General features: G+C 46.0%; 1 protein-coding gene across 1 annotated transcript in view; it reads right to left on the bottom strand.

Moving 5' to 3' along the window:
* The window catches only part of SLX4 (SLX4 structure-specific endonuclease subunit), a 28,957-nt gene that overhangs the window by 3,146 nt on the left and 4,102 nt on the right, over positions 1-21,709 (bottom strand). The window contains exons 4-15 of the mRNA XM_059484782.1: positions 20,701-20,802; positions 18,317-19,013; positions 17,058-17,297; positions 15,931-16,105; positions 14,013-14,228; positions 12,902-13,116; positions 11,709-12,022; positions 9,954-10,230; positions 8,622-8,710; positions 5,817-5,963; positions 4,079-4,248; positions 374-2,829 (exon numbers count right to left, since the gene is read on the bottom strand). Of these exons, the coding sequence (XP_059340765.1) occupies positions 374-2,829; positions 4,079-4,248; positions 5,817-5,963; positions 8,622-8,710; positions 9,954-10,230; positions 11,709-12,022; positions 12,902-13,116; positions 14,013-14,228; positions 15,931-16,105; positions 17,058-17,297; positions 18,317-18,683 (4,666 nt within the window). The 5' untranslated portion in view covers positions 18,684-19,013; positions 20,701-20,802. The remainder of the gene's footprint in view (positions 1-373; positions 2,830-4,078; positions 4,249-5,816; positions 5,964-8,621; positions 8,711-9,953; positions 10,231-11,708; positions 12,023-12,901; positions 13,117-14,012; positions 14,229-15,930; positions 16,106-17,057; positions 17,298-18,316; positions 19,014-20,700; positions 20,803-21,709) is intronic.

Consider the following 21,709-nt stretch of genomic DNA (forward strand, 5'->3'; position numbering starts at 1 on the left):
CTAATCACCCCTTAAACTAATCATTTAATATGGCATAATTATTTAATTACATACTACAATGTAATTAAATCATCATCAATCCAGTGGCAAGCAGGCCTGTGTTTTATTCTGCTTTGGTTGTTTTTTCTCTATCCATGAACCCACAGCTCCTGCAAGGAGCACTGTCACTACCAAAGGGCTGGTGACAGTGAAACACTCCAGGAATGCCACATTTAGACAGGCTCTTTGCCACAGCAAATGCCTGCACCTCCTTTGTGCCTGGTCCTGCATCAGAAAGCCCAAAGACCCCCTCAGTGTGCCAAGTGCATCACAGGTAAGATAATCACTGAAATAAAAGCAGCCCAATAAATCTAGTATCAATACAAGCTCTCACCTGGAGTCTTGACAGAATCTGTCTGACCAGCCCCTGCAGCAGCTGCCAACCTCTGAGACAGAGGAAGAATCTCTGCAATTTCATCTTCCTTCTCTTCTCCATTCCAGTCATCCCAGATTTTGGAGTCCAGGTAACTGGCTCTGCTGCCCACTGAGGAGCATGGCTCAATAGGGCTCTTCTCAGGGCAGTGCAAGGTTGTTCTCCTGCCAGCAGGACCTCCTTGGAGAGGGGTGCTGCCCTGGATTCCCTGCAGCTGCACTGGGCTCTCCCCCTGCTCCTGCCAGGAGCCAGGGCTGGGGCTGCTGCCCATGCTGCTCTTTGCAGGGCTGACCTGGCCACAGCTCTGGCTGTCACCTCTGGCTGGGGACACATACCCAAGGTGCCAGCAGTCATCCACAGGGATTGGGGGCTCCTCACACAGCAGGACACTGCTACCCAGGGAAGGCAGACTGACTTCCCTGTCACTGTCCTCCAGCTCAACCACACTGATGTTGATTTTGTCTTCCAGTGGCTGCTCCTGGCATGGAGGCACCAGTGTGGGTAAACCTGAGATGTTGGCACATTTGCCTTCCCTGCTGGTGTGGCCAGGGGAGAGGAGAACTGGAGCTGCTGGAGAAACTGGAAGGGGATTCTTGGAAGAGGATTCTGCTACTGGGCTGCTGGGTGGGCTCCTTCCACTGGCCAAGTCCTCCATAGGCAAATGTTTGTCTGACAATGTTGTTTCATGAACTTTTATTACATTTCCAGACATTTCATGGTTACTATTACCTGCTGCTAAGTTCTTTGTGCTGAGTTTAGATCCTGAACCCTTTAAAGAATTAATACTTGTGACCAGAGTCTGTGTTGAGAAGCTTCTGCTTTTGCTCAGAACTGGTGTTCCTGGCACAAGCCAGGAGCTGTCTGTGCCTGGAGACATTTCATTACTGAGCCTCTTCCCAGGGCTCGGGTTTCGACTCTGTTTGATCTCTGTACAAACACCTGTTTGTCTGCTGAGAGGAAATTCAGGGGACACCTTTATATCACCAATTACACACACTGTGTCCGTATTGTCACATGAGACCTGGGCTGACCTCTGCTCTGTTTCAGGGACTGATGAGTTATGGTCAGGTTTTGGTATCTCAGGACCTTGTTCCATGTCTGTACACTTCAGGTGCCCAGGGACTTCCATTTCCTTCAGAGCAGAGTCAGACTCTGGCAACTTCTTGTCTTGTTCTAACTCCATTTCATCATCAGAAGATAAAACAATAACATAACCCTTCTGGATCCTGTGAGCTGCAGCACCCTGAGTCCTGCCTGGTGATGACAACACTGGGACATGTGTGTACTTGTTGGATTCACTGCGAGGAATCTCTGCTGGAGAAACTGTGATCTCATTTTTGGATGCAGCACCCAGCTCCTTGGCTTTCTGGGAGTGTATTTCATAAGATGGAAATGATTTTTCCTTTTTGTTTTGCTTTGGTGTTGACATATGTTCCCTGGCAAACTTTCCCTCTGATTTTGGAGATGCAGGTGAAGAGCCAAGAGCAGGAAAAAGGGACACACAAGGCTGGGGAGTTGGACTCCTACAAAATCCATTCTTACATGGAGAGAAGTCTTTTTGTGACTTGCTGAACACAAGTGAATCATTAAGACCAACATGTTTTTCACTAGGGGACTTTCCTGATTCTTTGGTAATTTCTTTCACTGGGGAAGGTTCACAGTGATACCCCTGAGAGGCAGAAAACAAATGTTCATAGCTGTCATTTATATCAGTGTCACCCTGGAAACCAGGAAAGTGCTCTTCACAGTGATCTGCCTTGTCATGTGAGACCTGAGGTGACCTGGAATCCTTCATATCCTCACATCCCTCAACAGCCTCTCCTTCATTAGCACCATGGGAGGTTCCATCCCATTTCTGAGGTTCACTGTGGTGAGGCACAATAGAGGTCTGTGGATCCTTCATGCTCTTGCACCTATTTACATTCTGCATCTTCTCTTCTTGGGCAGACAAGTCACATTTAGATCTTTCCACACCGTTGCCATCCCTCAGATCTTCGAGGCTGTTGCTTACTGAGGCAGATTCAGGTCTCTTTACCTCTTCCTGCTCAGTTTGCTGGTTTGTACCCTGGACTGCCTCAGTGTCACTGCACATGCTGCAGTCTGTTCCCTCGCTCACCTCTCTTTCACCCTGAGCCATCTTCCTCTGAGTTGCAGCAAACTCATAGATTTCCTCCAGCTCTTGTTCTCCCACCTCACTGTCATCCTCCTTCTGGCACTCAGGGCTCAGCATAGCTGCTTCTTCCTCATCTTCACCCACCCACACTGATTTCAAGAGGTCTTGGAAGTTCTCAGCTCTGTCCTCACAATCTTCATCATCCCTCACAGAGATAAGATCATCTTCTGAATCCCCTCTAGAGGACACCTGGCTCTCTCCAGTGCTGCTTTCACACTCTGCCATCAGTTCCCTCACACCAAACCTGCAGGGACACAATAGTAACATTAGAATTTCCTCCTCCAGTATTTCTTCACCATTTGGCTGTCAGATCACTTTTGTGAGCTTTTTAAGAAATTTACATGAGGATGTTGACTTTCCTAAGATGTGAAAGATCCAGTGTCCTCCTAAAATTCCAAACACCCTTTTCCAGGTGTCACTCACATGAAAGTATCAGGCACATTCTTCCTTTTCTGTGTTTGAGACTGACTACATTAAATCCCCTTGGCAATGGGAAAGTCCCATGGAACGGCTGGGGCTGGATAATATCTGCCATGTGCAAGATTCCTGGCTTTTCTGAGTGACAGGGCACCTCTCTATATACATTTGGCAAGCCCCAACCATGTCCCACCCATATCTCAGCAACTGCTCCTGTTCCAAGCTCTTAGTGCATGCCTAGGACCACCACTGAGAGCGTGGCTGACACAACACATCAAAGCCTGAGCATCCAATACATTCTACAAGTGTTGTTCAGATGAAATGAGAATCACATAACAGGAGTTGTGCTCATCATCTACAACACCAGCTGCCAACAGACATCCTGAGACAAAACTCAAAGTCTGCTGAGCATATACTGAACACAGAAACTCTCACACAGTTTTTCAACTGAGGGCAGGATGTCTTTATAGGCAAGCTCCATTTAAGATGTAGCAAAGGTCCATGGAATTTGTAAGCCCTTAAAACTGCAATGGAAGATGTAAAACTGGAATATGTTCAGTATCTGCTGAGCATATCCTGAACATAGAAACTCTCACACAGCTTTTCAGCTGAGGGCAGGATGTCTTTATGGGCAAGCTCCATTTAAGATGTAGCAAAGGTCCATGGAATTTGTAAGCCCTTAAAACTGCAATGGAAGATGTAAAACTGGAATATGTTCAGTATCTGCTGAGCATATCCTGAACACAGAAACTCTCACACAGCTTTTCAGCTGAGGGCAGGATGTCTTTATGGGCAAGCTCCATTTAAGATGTAGCAAAGGTCCATGGAATTTGTAAGCCCTTAAAACTGCAATGGAAGATGTAAAACTGGAATATGTTCAGTATCTGCTGAGCATATCCTGAACATAGAAACTCTCACACAGTTTTTTAACTGAGGGCAGAGCATCCTTACAGGCAAGCTCCATTTAAGATGTAGCAAAGGTCTATGGGGATTTTGTAAGCCCCTAAAACTGCAATGGGAGATGTCAAAGAGGGCTGAAAGTCCGAGGGGCTCCAAGCCATGCTCAGGGCACACACCTGGCAGCCAGGGCCTGCAGCTGGGGCCGCAGCCCAGCAGGGAAGTTGGTGTCAGCAGCGTAGAGGAAGCGCAGGAAGGCGGCCACGGCCTGGGCTGACACATCGCTCAGCAGCGCCCGGCGCGTCGGCGCCGCCCCGTCCTCCTCCACCAGCAGCCCCTCGCTGTGCACCTGGCAGGGAGAGCACAGTCTGTCTGCTGATAGAGCAACACAACACCTGCATTCATCCTTGTTCCCACCAGCTCCTTCCCTTCCCTCGTGCCCAGCCCCAGGAACAGGATGCCGAGGTGGGGCAGTTATGCAGAGCTCCCTCTCCCTGTCCTTCCTGACCCTGTGGCTGTTAACTTTAACTACTTGCCTTAGTCACATGTTTAAAAGGTGGTCTTAGAATTCTCCACTTAGTTTTGCAATCAAATTACTTCTCAGCCCAATTTCCATCTACACCTCTCTGTATGAGCTTCATCAGGTGTGTTTTGAATTTACCTGGAAGCTGCACAGGAGCAGGCTGGGCACTATTCAATCTAAAATGCTCTGGGAGTATAAGAACTCCTTCACTAGCCTTGCAGAACGCACAGTCAGTGCAGGTACCTCCAAAGCAAGAGTGACAAAACTATTTTAAAGTACTTCCCAGAAACTTCCTATTCCCTGCTCACACTTCCCAGCCTGGGTGACAGGTAGGACACACCAAGATGGACAAGGCAGTTTGTGCTTGCACAGGGACAAAAATGCAAGGGCAAGAAGACCTTTGAAAACTCCCTTCTGTTATTATGGTATTTTTTGAAAAATCTCTTTGTTAGGATTTTTCTCCTGAGAAGCTGAGAAGCCTCAGGAAAGAAATGTAAACAATAATTATCTGATTGTCTGGGAATGTGGTCTGGAGATCGTTTACCAACAGATGGATCTTCAATTGGTTTCATGTGAATTGTTTTTAATTAATGACCAATCACCATCAGCTGTGTCAGACTCTGAGGAGTCAGTCACCAGCTTTCATTATCATTCTTGTTTAACCTTCTGATGTATCCTTTCTCTTTCTTTGCTATAGTTTTAGTATATTGTCACCCTGATTTTTTAAGATTTTCTAACCCTTCTGACGGTTACATTCTTGTAGCAAACTTTCTCATACGCTTTCTGTAAATAACTCATTGTTTTGCATTCTTTTATAGAAGAAGAGAAATTTGATGGACTGTTAGTCTGTCCAGTGTCAAATGGATAAAACAGATGGACTGTTAGTTTGTCAGTGGAGAGGTGGCACTGTCACCCTCCAATCCACTGTCTCTTTTGGAAAACTATAAATGTTGGAGTCGGAAAATAAAGTTGCCTTTGCTTCACCTTGAGAGCAGCAGTGTGTGCTCATGTTGTTTTGTGTCCTATAGTGACAGTATATTATATGATATAATAATAAATCAACCTTCTGAAAACATAAAGACAAATTCTCATCTCTCACCTCATCCTAAAACCCTCACAACACCACATCCTTCCTTGCTCATGGGTGGAATGCAAGGATCCTTGACTCCCCATAGCCTCCCTGAACAGGATAAAGCAGCACATTTTTCACCACTCTGTCAGGATTTATTCTGCTTTCCTAAGCTGAAACACCACTGCAGGTCCCAAGGCATTGCCATTAGGGCCAGCAGTGCTGTGTGCTGGTTTGGGGCACTGGCTGGCTGTGGGGTGGGGCAGTCTGGGCTCTCCTGAGCAGAAGCAGGAGCAGGAGCAGGAGGGATGGCAGCAGCACTCACAGCCTGGGCCGCCGCCGGACACCGCGCGTACAGCACGAACAGGTGAGCGTAGAGAACCTCCCCGCTGTCCACCTGGAACTGCACATCACTCAGGTGGGGGTTGTTGACCATGGCACCAAAATCTTGAGCCAGCAGCCCCAGAGAGGACTAGGACACAGAAGGAACACAAAGACAGGTGTTACAGATGTCAAACACTTTCCCAGAAGAATAAGAAGGGAGTGACCCATTGTGGGCCCAGCCTGGACATGCCACCTCTGCCTCCTGAGGCAATCATCAGCTTTATGAACTTCAGCTCTTCCACAGGACAAGCACACAAGTCTAACAGACATTCCTGCTTTGTTTTCCTCTACTTTTTCCCAGCCTGCCCATTGTGGAGAAAGGGCAGTTGTGTTGTATTCTGCTGTACTTGTGTCACAGCACATTATCACCTCAGATCTCACCACATGTTTCCTGCTGTGGTTTAGCCACAGCCTATAGCTGGCCTCTTGATCTACTGCCTCCCACCACAATTTTAGCAAACTGTAACTTCCACTTCAACAGATTTGAACCCAATTCACTATAATCAGGATAAGAGGAAAGAGGATGACTCAGGAAGGGGTAATGAGCCTTTCTTCTCTCTTTTTACTGTCTGGCAATGACAGCTGAGAAGAGCAGCTCTGCAACAAGGGGCCCCCACAGATGGAGGCATCAAGTTCAAAGGAATTTATGAGCATGCTACTGAAACCTCTTTTGTAAATTGCACTCCATTTTAAAAAAGAAACACAACTTCTATTACCATTCCAGAACCCCTGGCTAGAATTCTGGGGAGGGCTGAGTTACCTAAGGCTGGTTATGGTGACAGCAAGGTCAGGCTTGGGACACGCTGCCAAAGACAGCAAGGATGGTAAGACAGCTTCTCTGGAGCTGCTCCCAGGCAATATCCTGAAGACTCAGATCTCTCCTAGGGTTGCAGCTCTGGAGGTGGCCCTGGAGTGCTTCAGAGAAGTTTGAAACACCCTCAGATCACAGCTGGGTTGAGAAACTGCCTAACTGCACGTGAACAGCAGTTTATGGTTAACATCCTAATCATTGACATTGTGCTTTTCAAACCTACTGCAAGTTTTATTCCAGGGAACATCTGCAGGACATGCAGTTCCACCTGGAACAACACAGCTCTTCATTTTCCTAGCAGGTTTCTACATTAGCAGTGAGCTGTGGAGAGCCAACCTTTCAACTTGCTGCAGCCAGCAGGAATTAGCAGCACACATCAGAACACTTCTCCCAGCCTTCAGAGGTGGGCTAGGGAACATTCTGCATGTTGTGGCAGTGCTCTGGACTGATCTCCAAAGGGAAGGCAGGAAACTCAGTCTGGAAACTAATCTGACTCCTCTTGTTTTCTTATTCTTGGCAGGTGGGATACCTGTGAGGCTGCCCTGGGGCTGCCAGCAAACACAGGCTCCAGATGTGACGTTCCAGGCAGCGAGCCCAGAACAGCTTTCCTGCTGGTGCTAAAATTATCAATCAAGAATGGAGAAATTAAACAAGGCCAGAAACCTCCTGGCTGCTCCACTCTCTGAGCAAGGCACAGAAACTGGCCAAGGAGGCAGCTCTGAGCAGGTATGAGCTGTGTGCTGGAGAACACACCAGAACATTCTCTCCTGCTGAGGAGGCCACTGAGACTGACCCCACTGATGTGACCAAGGGTCTGCACCAGAGGGGATGTGTTACCAATGCAATGAGTGCATTTGCTCTACATGGTCACACTGTTTGTGCTCATATAAAGCACAAATCTCTCCCACTGCCAATCCAGCTCTTCAACAACACTTCACTGGCTCAGGGGAACTGAAAGGGAAACAAACAGACTCTGAAAAAATGGCCATACTTGTTTTGCTGGGAGCAACTGAGCTTCAACAACAGTGTGAGAACAGTTTCTGTATTGCTAAAAGCCTCTGGTTTAATAGAAAAACAAAACAAAGCCTTTTCCTGCTAAGGATATTTTTTTTAGTACTCCCAAAGAATATCTAGAGTTTCTGTACCAAGTAGCTGGGATCCTCAAGCTCAATACCAATTCTCACCTCAAGGAATTGTCTCCTTTTAGAAGTATCTTAGTCCTCTAAGCACAATATGAAAGTATGTTGTAGAGCATCAAAATTTATCCAGCACCAAAATGTACTTCCTTTCAGGGCATGATTATTTATTATCAAGCAAAAGATAGTAAGTTTCATCAGATAAAGTGGATGACCTTGGTAAGAAAATGAATTAATTTTACTTTGTATGAACTTCAATTGAATAAAACTGATTATACATTCATGGAAAATTACACATCCCCTGGTGCATGTGGGATAAGATGACATCTACAGACCACATAAAAAAATCATCTGTGACTTACTGGGCTGTGTTTCTCACTCAGTCACCATAGAGCACACACTGATTTACAAACTAGATCCTCTGTGCTCCCACAACTGAGAGTTTTCTACACCAAACCCTTTAAAAGCTCAATTAGCAGCAAAAACTGCTTCCTACCCTCAAACACTGTCAGTGCTACAGCTCCCTGACCTGCACAGCCTGGCCTTCTGTTCCCTGGCATTTAAATCATCTCTCATCAGGCAGGACAAGCACTGAAAAACCCTCAGGATGGAACACCCCAGGTGTGCTGATCTCACCTGTGCCCATGAGGAATCCTCAAGTCACTGTGAACCTCAAGCACCACTTTGTTTCCACAGATAGGAATTGGAAATATTCCACACTTCTTTGATTTGCACAAAGGAACAGTTTTTAATTGTTATAGATGAATGTATAAAGAGTAGGAAAAAAGGTTATCCTTACTTTTTTAGTGCTGCTCCTGAGGAGGCTCTTCTTCTTGGATGGGGGCACAAAGCCACTAAGTGGGGGATCACTGGAAGTCAATTCTTCTCCTCAGGGAAGAAAATGCACATCACAAATCACACACAACCTCCTTGTGGCACAGAATGATCTAAGAACTCCTAAGAGGATCCTTCATGTGACAGCTGCTGTGACCAGGCTGGCTGGGCTGAAGGCTCAGCCTCTCCCTCAAGGCTTTTTGCAGGGTTTGGCTCTGGGTTGTGACAGCTTGAGGGTACCTAAGCACCATTTCACTGTTATTTATATACATTAAAGGGCCAGGGACCATCTGCTGCAGTTGAGCAGGGGAAGTGAGCAGTATTATATCCAAGTGCAAATGCAGACAGGTGAGCTCAGAAACCATGTTCTCTTTCACAAATGAACAGGAGACACAACAGATTCTGCTGAAGAGCCAGAGCACTTTAGGGGGTACCACTGCCCTCAAAATGTGCAGTTGTGCACCACATGCACTGTGACTGGGGACATTAGAGAGTTGCCCACAGAGGAATTCCAGGTGTTGTATTTTATCAACCCTGAGCAGGCACAGATAAACTCCAGGTTTGTGTAATTCATGTCCAACATAAAATCATCCCTCTTGTGCATCTCTCATCCAACTGTCTCAAGACCTGAAAAGACAGTGCACAGAACAGAAAGGCTGTCCAGGTAGAATCATGGAATCCCAGACTGGTTTGGGTTGGAAGGGACCTAAAGCCCATTCAGTGCCACCCCTGCCATGGCAGGGACACCTCCCACTGTCCCAGGCTGCTCCCAGCCCTGCCCAGCCTGGCCTTGGGCACTGCCAGGGATCCAGGGGCAGCCACAGCTGCTCTGGGCACCCTGTGCCAGGGCCTCAGCATCCTCATAGGGAAAAATTTCTTCCCATTATCTAATCTAAATATAACCTACTTCAGTTTGGAACCAATCCTCATGTCCTACATGTCCTTGTGAAAAGTCCCTCTCCAGCTCTCTTGTATGTCCAAGATAAGCAGGAATGAAGATTTTGTTCCAGGCTCCCTCCTGGCAGAAAATACTTTGATTTCTTTAATTTTAAAATAAAATCTAACATATGCTGTCCAGGAATTCTCTTAAAAGCTGGGATTTATGAATCATTTCAGAAATATCAGGTTGATTGTTCTACATCCTATTTCAGGAAAATGTGCCCCCACAACATCACCTCTTGGATCAACACCAACAACCTGTGGGTGCTGCTGTGGCTCTCAGAGTGAGCCCAGCCACAGCCTGGCTCTGTGCAGCTGAAGGAACCAGGGCAGGGCCCACAAAGCTGCCAGAACTCACCTGGCTGCTCTGCTGCCTGAACATGGCCAGTGTCAAGGTTCCACTGGGTAAGGGTGAGTCCTTCCCTGGCCAAGTCCACCAGGTCCTGCAGGGTCTGAATGTCCTGGCTTGGGGATAAAACCTGCCCATCTCCTTCAGGAACTGGCTTGGATCCATCAGAAGTCTGGCCTCCAACCTTTGTGCAAGAGGGCTCCTGAGAACTGAGGTCAGGCTGAGTTTGCTGGGATATTTGTGGCTGATGAGATCCCACTGATGGCTGAAGGTTCTCTGGCTGATTCTGATCAAGTGAGGAGGGAAAAAAAGACACCAATAAATTAGATCTTGTTTCATGTATTTGCAAAGCTCAGAGTACAGTGTTTATTTCATACTCCTGAAATATCTATGAAGGATCACAGAGCACTGCCCAGGTCCAGGGGATTCTGAGGAACAGCTCTCTGCAGTTCTATGAAGGACTCTCCAGAGAAAAGACAGCTCTGAGCAGAAGAAAAAAAGCTACCATGGAAAATGCAGAAAAGTTGGTTTCTCCAGGAGCATATCTGTGCAGGCAGCTGCCAAGCAGAGAGAAAGCTCCCAATTCAACATCTAAATATTTAATTATGGCTGGAGTTCCTGGCAAAAGTCACAGCTGAAGCTCTCCAGGTGCTTCTGTTCTGAGTTCTGAAATGCTTTTGCATTTTCAGTTACATTACATGTAACTAAACATTAGTTACATTTTATATGTAACTAAATCAAACTTTCACCTTGGAGTGGGTATTTTCCAGGTTTGATCTTTGTTTCCCAAAAAATAATTTTGCTCATTTACTTCTAAGTAAAAATAGTTCAGCCATTTCTGTGAATGGAAAGAATCAGAGGAAAAACACACTCTTGCCATGATTTTAAAGACATTCCTGCTTTTTATTTTTAAACTTCTCTGGCAGGTTCTGGCTTGAATGAAAGGTCTCTCCAGCCTCAACCTGCAACAAGCAAGAGAAACACTGGGCTTTGACTAGGGAAGAAGTATTAAATAAAGCACCTAAATATGCACAGTAGATTTAGAATAGGTGTTTTGAGCACCAAACATTTCTTCAAGAGAAGAACTAGGGAAGAGAGAGAAGTGTTATCCTTCTTGGAGAAAAGAGACTGAAAGAGCTTTCTCTGTGGGCACTTTTTATAAAAATACAGAGAAGTGGAAGAGGCAGATCCAGGTGGAATCAAAATGAAAGAGTGGAACTGAGACCTGGACTAAGCTCACATGCAGCAGGAGGATGCACAGGGGAAGCCTGAGTGCAAATGCTTTGCTGTAAAACTCCAGGCACTCCCACCTTCTCTGTGCTAGCAAATAGCAGGTTTCAGTTTAAATTTTTCTCCCCAGCCCTTGCTGAGTGCAACACAGGCAAAGTTCACACTAGAAATGACCAGAAAGAAGTGCTAAGTACAAAAACAAGAGCCAGGCTGCTGTAAATATGGACAAACTAATGGCACAATGAGCAGGATGGGATCCCTTTACTCAGTACTCTCTGTTCCCATCCCTTTTACTTTCTGAAAGCTCAAAAACCATGGTAACATGAACCTTGTTCTCCTCTCCAAAAGGCAGAAATGAAAGTTCAAGATCCTCAAACGTGACTGGGTAAGACCAGGGAAGAACAGATCACAGGCAGTGAGTGTGCAGAGAGAGGGGATCACTGGTTTACATTCCAAACCAGGAAACAGAAGGGACACAGGGCAAGTATCAAGAACCAGGACACACACATATCAGAGCAAGGACAACAGCCCCACCTGCACAGGCTTCCAGGGTTCAATTGGAGGGGTCAAGGCTGCAGTGTAGAATGATTCAGGGTCACAGGGTCCTGTCAGAGCACTGATGTTCCACAAAAAGCATTTCTTGGCTTTGCACAATGGCATGAGCCAGGCTGCTTCTCCAGATTCATCCTCCAGAATCCTACTGATGGGCAGCTGAGGGGTGGGAGGGAATTCCATCTCTTCTGTCAGCATCATGGCTACTCTCTCCTGGATCCTCTTGTGGACCTTCTCTGGGTCCTGGAGCAGCAGAGGTGGAGGGGCACTGGTGCCTTTCCTACGCCTCTTTTTCTCTTTAAAAAGAAAAGGAACCCAAGTAAGTAAACAGCTGAACACACAGGGCAGAGGAGATCAGCACAGCATCTTCTTCAGTGACAACAAAAAGGCATGGGAACACAACTCTTAAGATTGTGCAGGTAGTCCAAAACCTCACATGGCCCTTACAGGAGAAATGAACTCCACCAACAACCCCATGAAGGGTCCTTTTCTTGTGTTCTGGTCATGGGTGAGATCAAACCACAGCTCACACAAACACTGGGCAGCTTTCATTTGGAAATGCTGTGTCTTACTACCTTTGCCTTACTAATGCCCAGACCCAAATCCAGCTGGGAGCATCTGTGGGCAGGAGCAGGGTTGTGAAGAGTGAAGTCTCCCCTCTGGGCAGCTCTCAACCCTCTCCCCTCTCCCCAAAGGCCTTTCTAAACCCTTCTGCACTCTGGAATGGTGAGGCCCTGCTCAGCAGCATGTACTGGACACACATGGCACTGCAAAAAGGACAAAATGATATCAGATAACACTGAAAAAGCTGCATTAATCCAGGCTGCAGCAGGAGGAACAGCAAAAGAATCTACTACAGGAGAAACAGCAATCATATTTTTGTATTATTTCTCCTCACTTCCACAGTTTACAAGAAACAACAGCTTAAGACTATTTTACAGATTCAAAAGAGCAAATCAGTGAAAAAAAGCACAGGATTCCTGAAACCCATGGACATCCTGCTGTCATTCTAGACTGCATCTGGATACTGCATATTGTTGAAGCTCTGACAGCTTAAACAAACCAGAAACAGGGCTCTCATCCCTCCTGTATCCAACAGGGAAGCTTTGGTGGAGAGCAGCCCTGTTACTCCTGCAGTACCACAGCCTCAGACACCAACCTGCTGTCACACATACCTGATCCTGGCTTCCATTTGATTGGGAAAGCAGCCACTGCTTTCACATTTGTAACTGATTTTGCTTGCTCCTGCTTTTCTTGCTCCAACAGAGAGCGTGACATTGCCATGGCAACCTGCAGATCTTCATCCTTAGGCTCCATTTTGGCCCTCTTCTGTGTTTTCCTCAGGTCCTCGTTGGAGGGGCCTTTCCTCTTTGCCCTGCTGGGCTGATTGCTGAAATCCAAGAATGCAGCAGGCAGCCCCAGTTAATGTGGCTGGATCAGAGACAACAACCACTGAGTACTCCAGAGCAACTGTTCCATTTGCTCACAGAGATTCCCATGTCAAGCATAATAAAAACCATTCAGTACTTTCTTTCCTAGCAGAGAGCAAAGGATTTATCATTCATGGAATTTAGAGCAATTTAGAGAAGTCTTATTTTGGGATGTAAGCATCTGTTACCTCTACCTTGAATGACTTTTTCTATCAAAGGGGAACAAACAAGTTGAAGCAGGGAGAAAACCAGATCACCAGAAAATGCTTTCCCACCCCTCAGCTTGCATAGGGACCAGGCAATGGTCCTTCCTTGGCACAACAGGACTTAGGAGCCCCTCCACAAACTCACTCAGGCACCACTTGGTGCACTCAGAATCTGAAGACTCTGCTCAAATTCAAGTGAGCAGCTCTGTACCAAGCACATTCCAAACCATCACATCTGCTTCCTCTTTGGCTCAGGATGAAAGGATGTTCCCAGGACAGCCATGAACTGAGGAGCTGAGGCTCTGGCACCACAGATGTCAGGAAAGGCCCCACACCCACACTCTGTGTTCACTCAATAAGCTCAAACACACCCATTCAGCTTTACTGAAGACAAATCATTCTGACAAACCACTGTAAGGTTATTTACTCCCCATTTTGCTCCTGCTGGCTTTTAAAGTCATCCACTACCTGACCTCTTCTGAGGGAAATTCAGATTTCTCCAACTGACTGCCACATCCTCCTCACTGGGTCATGGCTCAGGGCTCACCCAGTGTGTGAGTCAGCCTTGCATTTACTGCTCCTCCCAACCTCCAACACCTCTCAGGCCAAAAGAAGCAATCAGCATCTTTTTTTTTTCTTTACCAGCTTACCTGGGACACTGAAGAGCTGCATCACCAAGAGTGGCCACCTGCAGCTGCACTGCCTGGAGCAGCAGGTTAGGAGGCACCTCCATCTCCACAGCACAGCGTTTCAGGTGGCTGACTCTGCTCTGGGGGGTTTGGAACTGCTTCCCACAGATGGGACACTCAGGGACCACTGGTTTGCTGCAGGATGACACCTGTGCTTCTTCCATCTCATCCAGACACCTGGGAGACAGTGGCAAATGGAGACTTTACCTATGGAGACTTTGAAGGGTCCATGCTAAGACTGAAGCAATTAATATATTAATATTAATACTGGTATTATTAATAGAAAGCACAATCACTTCTAGTATCAGTAACAGCCATGAACATCCACTAAAGGAACAAGAACTATGTGCCCACAGCTGTGATGAACACAACATGGAACAGTTACATGGAAATAATGGTCTCAGAGGCACATCAAAAACATATTGCTCAAAGGCAAGTGCAGTGAATAACTTTAGAATCATAAAATCCCACATGGTTTGGGGTGGAAGGGACCTTAAAGGACATCTTGATCCATGCCCTTAAAGGACATCTTGATCCATGCCCTTAAAGGACATCTTGATCCATGATTCCCCATAGGCAGGGACACCTTCCACTAGAACAGGTTACTCCAGACCTGTCTTGAACATCTCTTGGAATAAGGAGTCCACAGGCTCTCTGAACAACACATTTCATGTGTGTCCATCACCCAATCCCTCTTCCTGCACTCATTTTAACATTCCAGCTCATTTATAAACCTCTGTTAACAGAAAAGGAGCAGCTGAATTGACACCATGCTCCAGAGTGCAGCATGATGATCTTCAAATAACTTCGGGCAGGCCAAAACTATGTAAAAATTTGTACTTGTTGCTTTTCTGTTCTTTCCAAAGAGATTCAGAGTGTGAAATTCTGGATCTGCAGGACCTATTACAAAAGTCACTCCTTGGTTAGGTAATGACACACAGGGCTGTGCTAAGAGACCATTCAGCACTGGTGAAGACTGGTGTGTCAGTGCATCTGTCCATCTACAGCTCCACTCTTGGGATGAAGGCTGCTATAAAAAATCCCTGGCTGATATAACCTTGTAATCTCAACACATGATTACATGTGAATGGTTCAGAAAGCCTGACTTTCCAAAAAACATATCTAGCACTCTCACTGTTTTATAGCTTTTTCAAGCAGCACAAATTGTCTGAAAACAGAAACAACAGTAACACCTAGAAAGCTGCAGGTGCAGCAAGCCTGATCAATGGGAGCCAGTCAGTAACATGATGCAGGACTGGACAATTTACATCACTCCTGCTGTCTGGAAGTGCCTGAATTAAGAATTTACAGTCATTCAAATGTGTTGTTTCTGATACTTTGTCAACAGAAAAGCACAGTTTCAATTTCCAGAGAGTTGCCTGTGCATAATATATTGTGTTTGATTTTTATCACTAAGGAAATAGTAAAATGAAGGGCAGTAATTTCAACTGAGTCATCTCTGAGTAGCTCACATTTCCCTCAGCAAACACCTCAGATACAGTGACATACCAGATGTTCTTAGATGAATTGTAACAAATCAGAGCAAACACAACTTTGTTGGTTGAAATCAGTAGATCTCTAAATTTGCATTAGGGAGTCATCACTAATGGAATCATTAAGGTTGGAAAAGACCTTGAAGATCAGCAGGTTCCTTTACAATGGCAGCTCCTCTGCCACACTGCCCATGAAAGCAGATTTGGCCTGGCCACACATATGCAGGAGCAATCAGCCTCTGCTTTCACACCAAAATGGCTCCTTAATTCAACTTTCAAAGGTAAACCCTTTATGCAGAACCCCTGCTCTCACTTTCTCCCCTGCCTGGGCTGAGTGAGGAGTCTCTGGGGCTGGATGGAAGGACAGACAGGTCCTGGTGTCTGACCTGTTGACGTGCTGCTCTCTCCGCAGGCTGTTCATGGCTGTGAGATCCTTCTGGCAGATCTGACAGAAGAACAAACCTGCATCCTCCAGGCTTGCCAGGGCTCCTTCCTTGCATTCCTGCTGGAGAGCCAAAGCCAGGGCACTGTCGTGTTCCATGGATGGGAGATGCTGGGTATCTGGCAAAGGAGGCAGAGATGATGTAAGATGGAAACTGAATCCTGTATGGAAGGTGAGAAACTGGTACACTTGGCATTATTAAACCAGACACGCAAAAATTCATTGCAATCTTTCTCTTGCATCTTCACACCCAATCTCCACCAGGAAAGGAACAACCTGTTCCTTTTTAACACTCCAAGACTGAACTCCAAGACTATACCATGAAACTGATACACTTGTCATTATTAGCCTATTAAACTAGACACGCAAAAATTCATTGCAATTTTTCTCTTGCATTTTCACACCTGATCTCCACCAGGAAAGGTACAACCTGCTCCTTTCCAACATTCCCAGACTGGACCAGCCCAGGGGCAGGAGGTGACAATTCACTCACAGTGCATCATATGTCAGGGACAATGAAGGGACAGTTTTGACTGAAGTTTCTGGGGAAAATAGGGAATTTTATACATCAAATGTATAACACATTTATATATAACAGTGCTCTGGCTTTGGCTCTTCAGCAGATTTTCATGTCCATACAGAACCAACAGGGACTTGATCTATAAAGAACCAACCAGAGTAAATTTGCTGTGAATTCCATTTATCAACACAGAACATACCATGTTAGAGAGTGCTTGGAGATGTATCTAAGATGGGGCTACCTAAGAGCTGCCTGACACTGTCCCTAGGGAAGGATGACAAAGTTCACTGATCTTGTTGGAATTTCAACCTGTTTCCAAAAAGACAATCATTCCTCTAGAATTTACATGAGGTTAATTCAGCCTTAGAGAAGAGCTGGAAAAAAAGTATGGATAATCCTTTAACAAAGTTTTCTCAGGGATCTGGAGTGATTTGCACAGCAAGCCACTAGGCCAGCAAGGAACAAAGCCCTAGGATCCAGGACTGCTCCTGAGGAACCCTTCTCACCAGGCACTCACTCTGCACACAGCAGAGCCAAGAGGAGACACATACCATCCTCAGGAGGCTCCTGCTCCTGGCTCCTGGCAGGGAAATCCCAGCTGGTTGCAGCCTTTGGCACGCTCCCATCCGAGCTGAGCTTCAGCTGCTCAGGTGCCACCCTCTTGAACTGCTGCATTCTCTCCACCACCAGCTCTGCCACCCTCACCTTGGGGGTGGGTGAGGAGCAGGATCCTGGAGGAGTAGCAGGAAGGAAGGGTAAGGTGGTCTGGGAAGAGCCACTCACAGGATTTACTAGAGGGAGAGAAAACACCACTTTTACCAGGCAGTTTTAAACACATGCTGAGAGTTTCTGGAAAGCCATTCCCTGACAGCAGCCAGGCTCAGTTCTACAGCAGCCATTCTTGGAAGAGGGAACAATTTATGTAGCCACAGTAACAACACTGGGGTTCTGGGCTACAGGGGCATTTGGAGAAATTTGTATCCTTTTTTAGGCAGGAATATTAAGGCAGCCACGTGGAGGATTTACTAGAGGGGGAGAGAAAACACCACTTTCACCAGACAGCTTTAAACACACACTGAGAGCTGCTGGGAGGCCCTTCCCTGACAGCAGCCTGGGCCAGGCTCAGCTCTGCAACAGCCATTCTTGGAGAAGTGAAGAATTTGTGTACAATAACAGTAACAATACTGGGGTTCTGGGCTACAGGGGCATTTAGAGACTTTTGTATCTGTTTTATAGGCAGGAATATTGAGGAAGCCTTGCATGGTCTGCAGCAGGGACGTGGAAGGCAGTCCCACAGCCCTGCTCTCCCAGCATTCCCACCACACAATGTCCCATTCCTGACTGACCCAATTTATCAGTTTAAGGACTTCCATCACTGGTGACTGCATTCTGGCCATCATGTTTAACACCTACTGAAGGACTAACCCCTTCTGAATTAATCCAACACCTTCCTTAACTCATTCCTGGTTTTGCCCGTGAAAACATCCAGTGACAGATGTCACCACACAATGAAGCAGTGAGTGAAAAAGCACCACAATATACTCTGAGCCTGCTTCTAGATGATCTGAGAGTACTTTTCTCAGCTCTGATACTTCAAAAAAACAGTAAATAATCACTGGCCAACAAATCAGTTTGCACCAAGGCTTCACCTTACTGAGGGACACACTGCTAGGTTAAACCTGTGTAAGGTGCAAGACTTCCAACAGTGCTGCTGCATCCCCTCTGCGTGGATTTCTCAAAACCTCCCCTGAGCTACAGAGTCCTCCCAGTCCTTGCCTATCTTCTGTTTGAACTGTTCCAGGTCACCTACCTGTCAGAGACCTCTGGCTTCCCTCAGAGGTCCCTGTGCTCAGCTGGCTGGCAGGGAGAGGGCTCCTTGCTCCATCCCCCTGTGCAGTCTCACCACTACAGGCTGCAGCATCACCATCTTCTTTATGCACCAACGTTTGCTCCTTTGGGCCCAGATTTTGAAGGAAGTTTTTCTCCTTCACTGCTGGTGAGTGATGAAGGGTTTGGCTCTTAGCAGCAGCTTTGCCTCTTCTCAGTTTGCTTCGTGTTGTGGTGCTCTTTGGCCTTTTCTGAACCCTCTTTGTTGCCTCAGCATCCCCAGCCTTTTTCTTTGCCCCACTCAAAATATTTGCCCACAACTCTTTGAAATCATTGTCCTGTTCATCCATTGGCTTTCCAGCAACACTCTGAGGGCTGGAGGGCAGGGGGAAGCACCAGAATCAGTTCAGATTTACATCAGCCCTTCCAGCACCTCAGAGATGTCCATTCTCCAGACTCCAATGAGCTCACCAGACAGAGTGGGCACTTCCAACAGTTCATTCTTCCACACTTCATTCACATTCAGCAGAGCATGTTTTCTCTCCAAGGACCTCACCTGCTTTCACAAGTTGGTTCTTCAGAAGACTCTGGATCTTAAGTTAGGCACCTCAGTTTGTGCAGAGCACGTGTAGGATCATCATGGTAAGGTACAGAGCTTCAGAGAGACACTTAGGAAAGCCCTTAAACAAAGAAACAAAAGCAGGTGGTCATGCATGATGGTACAGGCAGAGGCACTGTGGGACAAGGTGTAAACTGCTGAAGGAGAAGAGAATTTGCATGAAATACTAAGATTAGAAACAGCACATATTGACCCCAAAGAGTGTCCCTATAATTGTACCACAGAAATGCCCCAAGCCACATCAGCAAAGGAGAGGAGAGATTTCAAAACAGGTATCTGATATGGGGCAGGTTTTTGTCTTGGAGCTCTGGATTCAGACAGTCCTGCTGTTATACAACATTCCTACTTATATAAATAGAGCACAAGACCAGCAAATGCAGCAGGGAAAAGCCCCATCCCTCAGCTCATGCAGTGATTCTGGAGTGTGGAACACTTTGAGACATTACAGTTTCAAAGAGAGTCCAACCTCATTTGGAAAAGTAAATAAATGGAGTTTCTGGCACTTCAGAAGGGGTTTTAGGACATGTCAGAGAACAATTCCATTAAACATGCTCACCTTTTCTCTCCTCTTACTCCCACTGTTGCTCACTTAGCATTAAGCTCTCCTGCTCCTGCTGAATTCTTCCCCTGTGTACTCAATAAACCACAGCACTGATCATGTTTCCCAAACTGCTGTCACATATATGAGGTAAACAGACTAAATAAATGGTATTTTTAAATGAATTTCTTAATCTTTTCAGCTACAGCAAGAACAGCAGTCTCAGGCAGGGATTACCTGGAACAGCACTGGGTACAGTGTCCAGATGGAAATGCCATCAACATTAAAACTAGAGCTCTATTCTTACATGTTTTCATTGTCCCCTTCTTCCTAGCCCTGAGTTCATGATGGTTCTGGCTATTTTACCAGGGGTTTTTATTGTTCCCAAAACCTGCTTCTTTCAAATCCAAACCAGAGTGTTTCACTTGGAATGGCAGCAGCTGTGGTCCAGTTACTCCAGTAAAGCTCTGAGCACAGAAAGGCTCAAAAAGCAGGAAAAACACATGGGGGATTGTTTTCTCAAAAGGCTTGGCTGCAGACATGAGAGGCTGAGGAATGCTGGTTACACACTTCCATGGGTCAGCCTTTCCTATAAGCAATTACAGATGTTAATGGATTTATTTATTTTAAACTCAGGCTCCCAGACCTGCAGAGGGTTTTGCTGTGAATCTTGGAGTAATTTTCTGTTAGAAACAAAGGTTTTATGTAGCCAGTTCATAAATTTACTTTTTCTGGACAGAACACTGGGGTAGTTATAACAGTAAATTGACCATTTTCTTGTAAGGAGGAGTCAGCACGTGGAGAAGTCCCAAATCTCACATCCTACATGGCTTTAAATACCTCAGACACATCTGTACTGCTGGATTATTTATGGTGAGTTCCTGATATTAAACTTTCAAACAGAGCAGCACTTTGGCATTTGCTATCAATGTTCAGTGTCCCAGGCAGATCAGATCAAACCTCTGATGCAAAACTAAGAATTTATCTTTATTATTCCTCCCTTTCCAGACCCACAGTTCCTACTCTGTTCAACATCTCAGTATTTCTGAAGCTGCTGCTGTTGCTGCCCCTAATAACCACCTTTGGCACCAGTTTATTGAGCTCAAAATTCAATGGTTTTGAAAGTAATTTTTTTCAGTATAACATTCAATTCATTTTGGGTGATTTTAGGACTCAACAAATCACAAATAAAATAATCAGCTGCACTTACCTGTTCACTGAGATGCCAAATCTATAGCCCAGCTGTGCCCTTCAAGTAAACATGGATCAGCAAATGGTACAAAGCAGGAGCAGTAAGAATGAAAGATAGAACCTGGAAATGGAGAGAAAATTATGGATTTAGTGTATTTTGAAACGACTGCTCTTGATGATCCTTTGCATCATGTTAATAGGTACCTGATGGGAGATGGAGAGGGACTTTGGGCAAGGGCCTGGAGTGACAGGACAAGGGGCAATGGCTCCCCACTGCAGGGAGCAGGATTAGATGGGATATGGGGAAGAAAATCTTCCTTGGGAGGGTGGTGAGGGCCTGGCACAGGTTGCCCCATCCCTGGAAGTGTTCCAGGCCAGGCTGGACAGGGCTTGGAGCAATCTGGAATAGTGGAAGGTGTCCCTGTCCAGAGCAGGAGGGTGGAACTGGATGATCTTAAAGTCCCTTCCAATTAAAACTATCCTGTAATTCTATGATTTAAAAGTATGCACCTACTACATACCTTCAATTTACTGCTTGCAATTACTTAGTTAAATCATAAAACCCTTAAAAAACCCCAAGCAGCTAAAACATCTGTTACCCTCCCACTTTTCAGAGCAGCCTCTCTTTTAACCCCTGCAAACATTTTTCCACCAGCAGTCCAACCTGACATGCTCTCAAACACACACAACATTTGGGCTTTGCTCCCTTGCTGCTTTACACTCTGTGTCTGTTCCAGGAACAATCCTCCTGCCATTTCAGCCTCCAAGAACATGTCAGCACCGCGGCTACAACAGCCCATCAGGGCTGGGCAGGCCTCCACAGCCTGCACACAGCACAAACCTTCTCTTCTCCTGAGCACCACAGCACATCTCCTCCTCAATTCCTCTCTTCTTGAAAGAAAAATTCACTGCATGCTTCCAAAACCTTGGATGCAATCTCTTGTATTTCACCAGAAATGCTTAGGAAAATGGGATTATTTAAGATTAGACAGTGAGGCTAACAAAACTTGAATTATTGCCTGAGGTCC

This window comes from Ammospiza nelsoni, chromosome 17 (assembly GCF_027579445.1).
Source record: "Ammospiza nelsoni isolate bAmmNel1 chromosome 17, bAmmNel1.pri, whole genome shotgun sequence".
NCBI lineage: Eukaryota > Metazoa > Chordata > Aves > Passeriformes > Passerellidae > Ammospiza > Ammospiza nelsoni.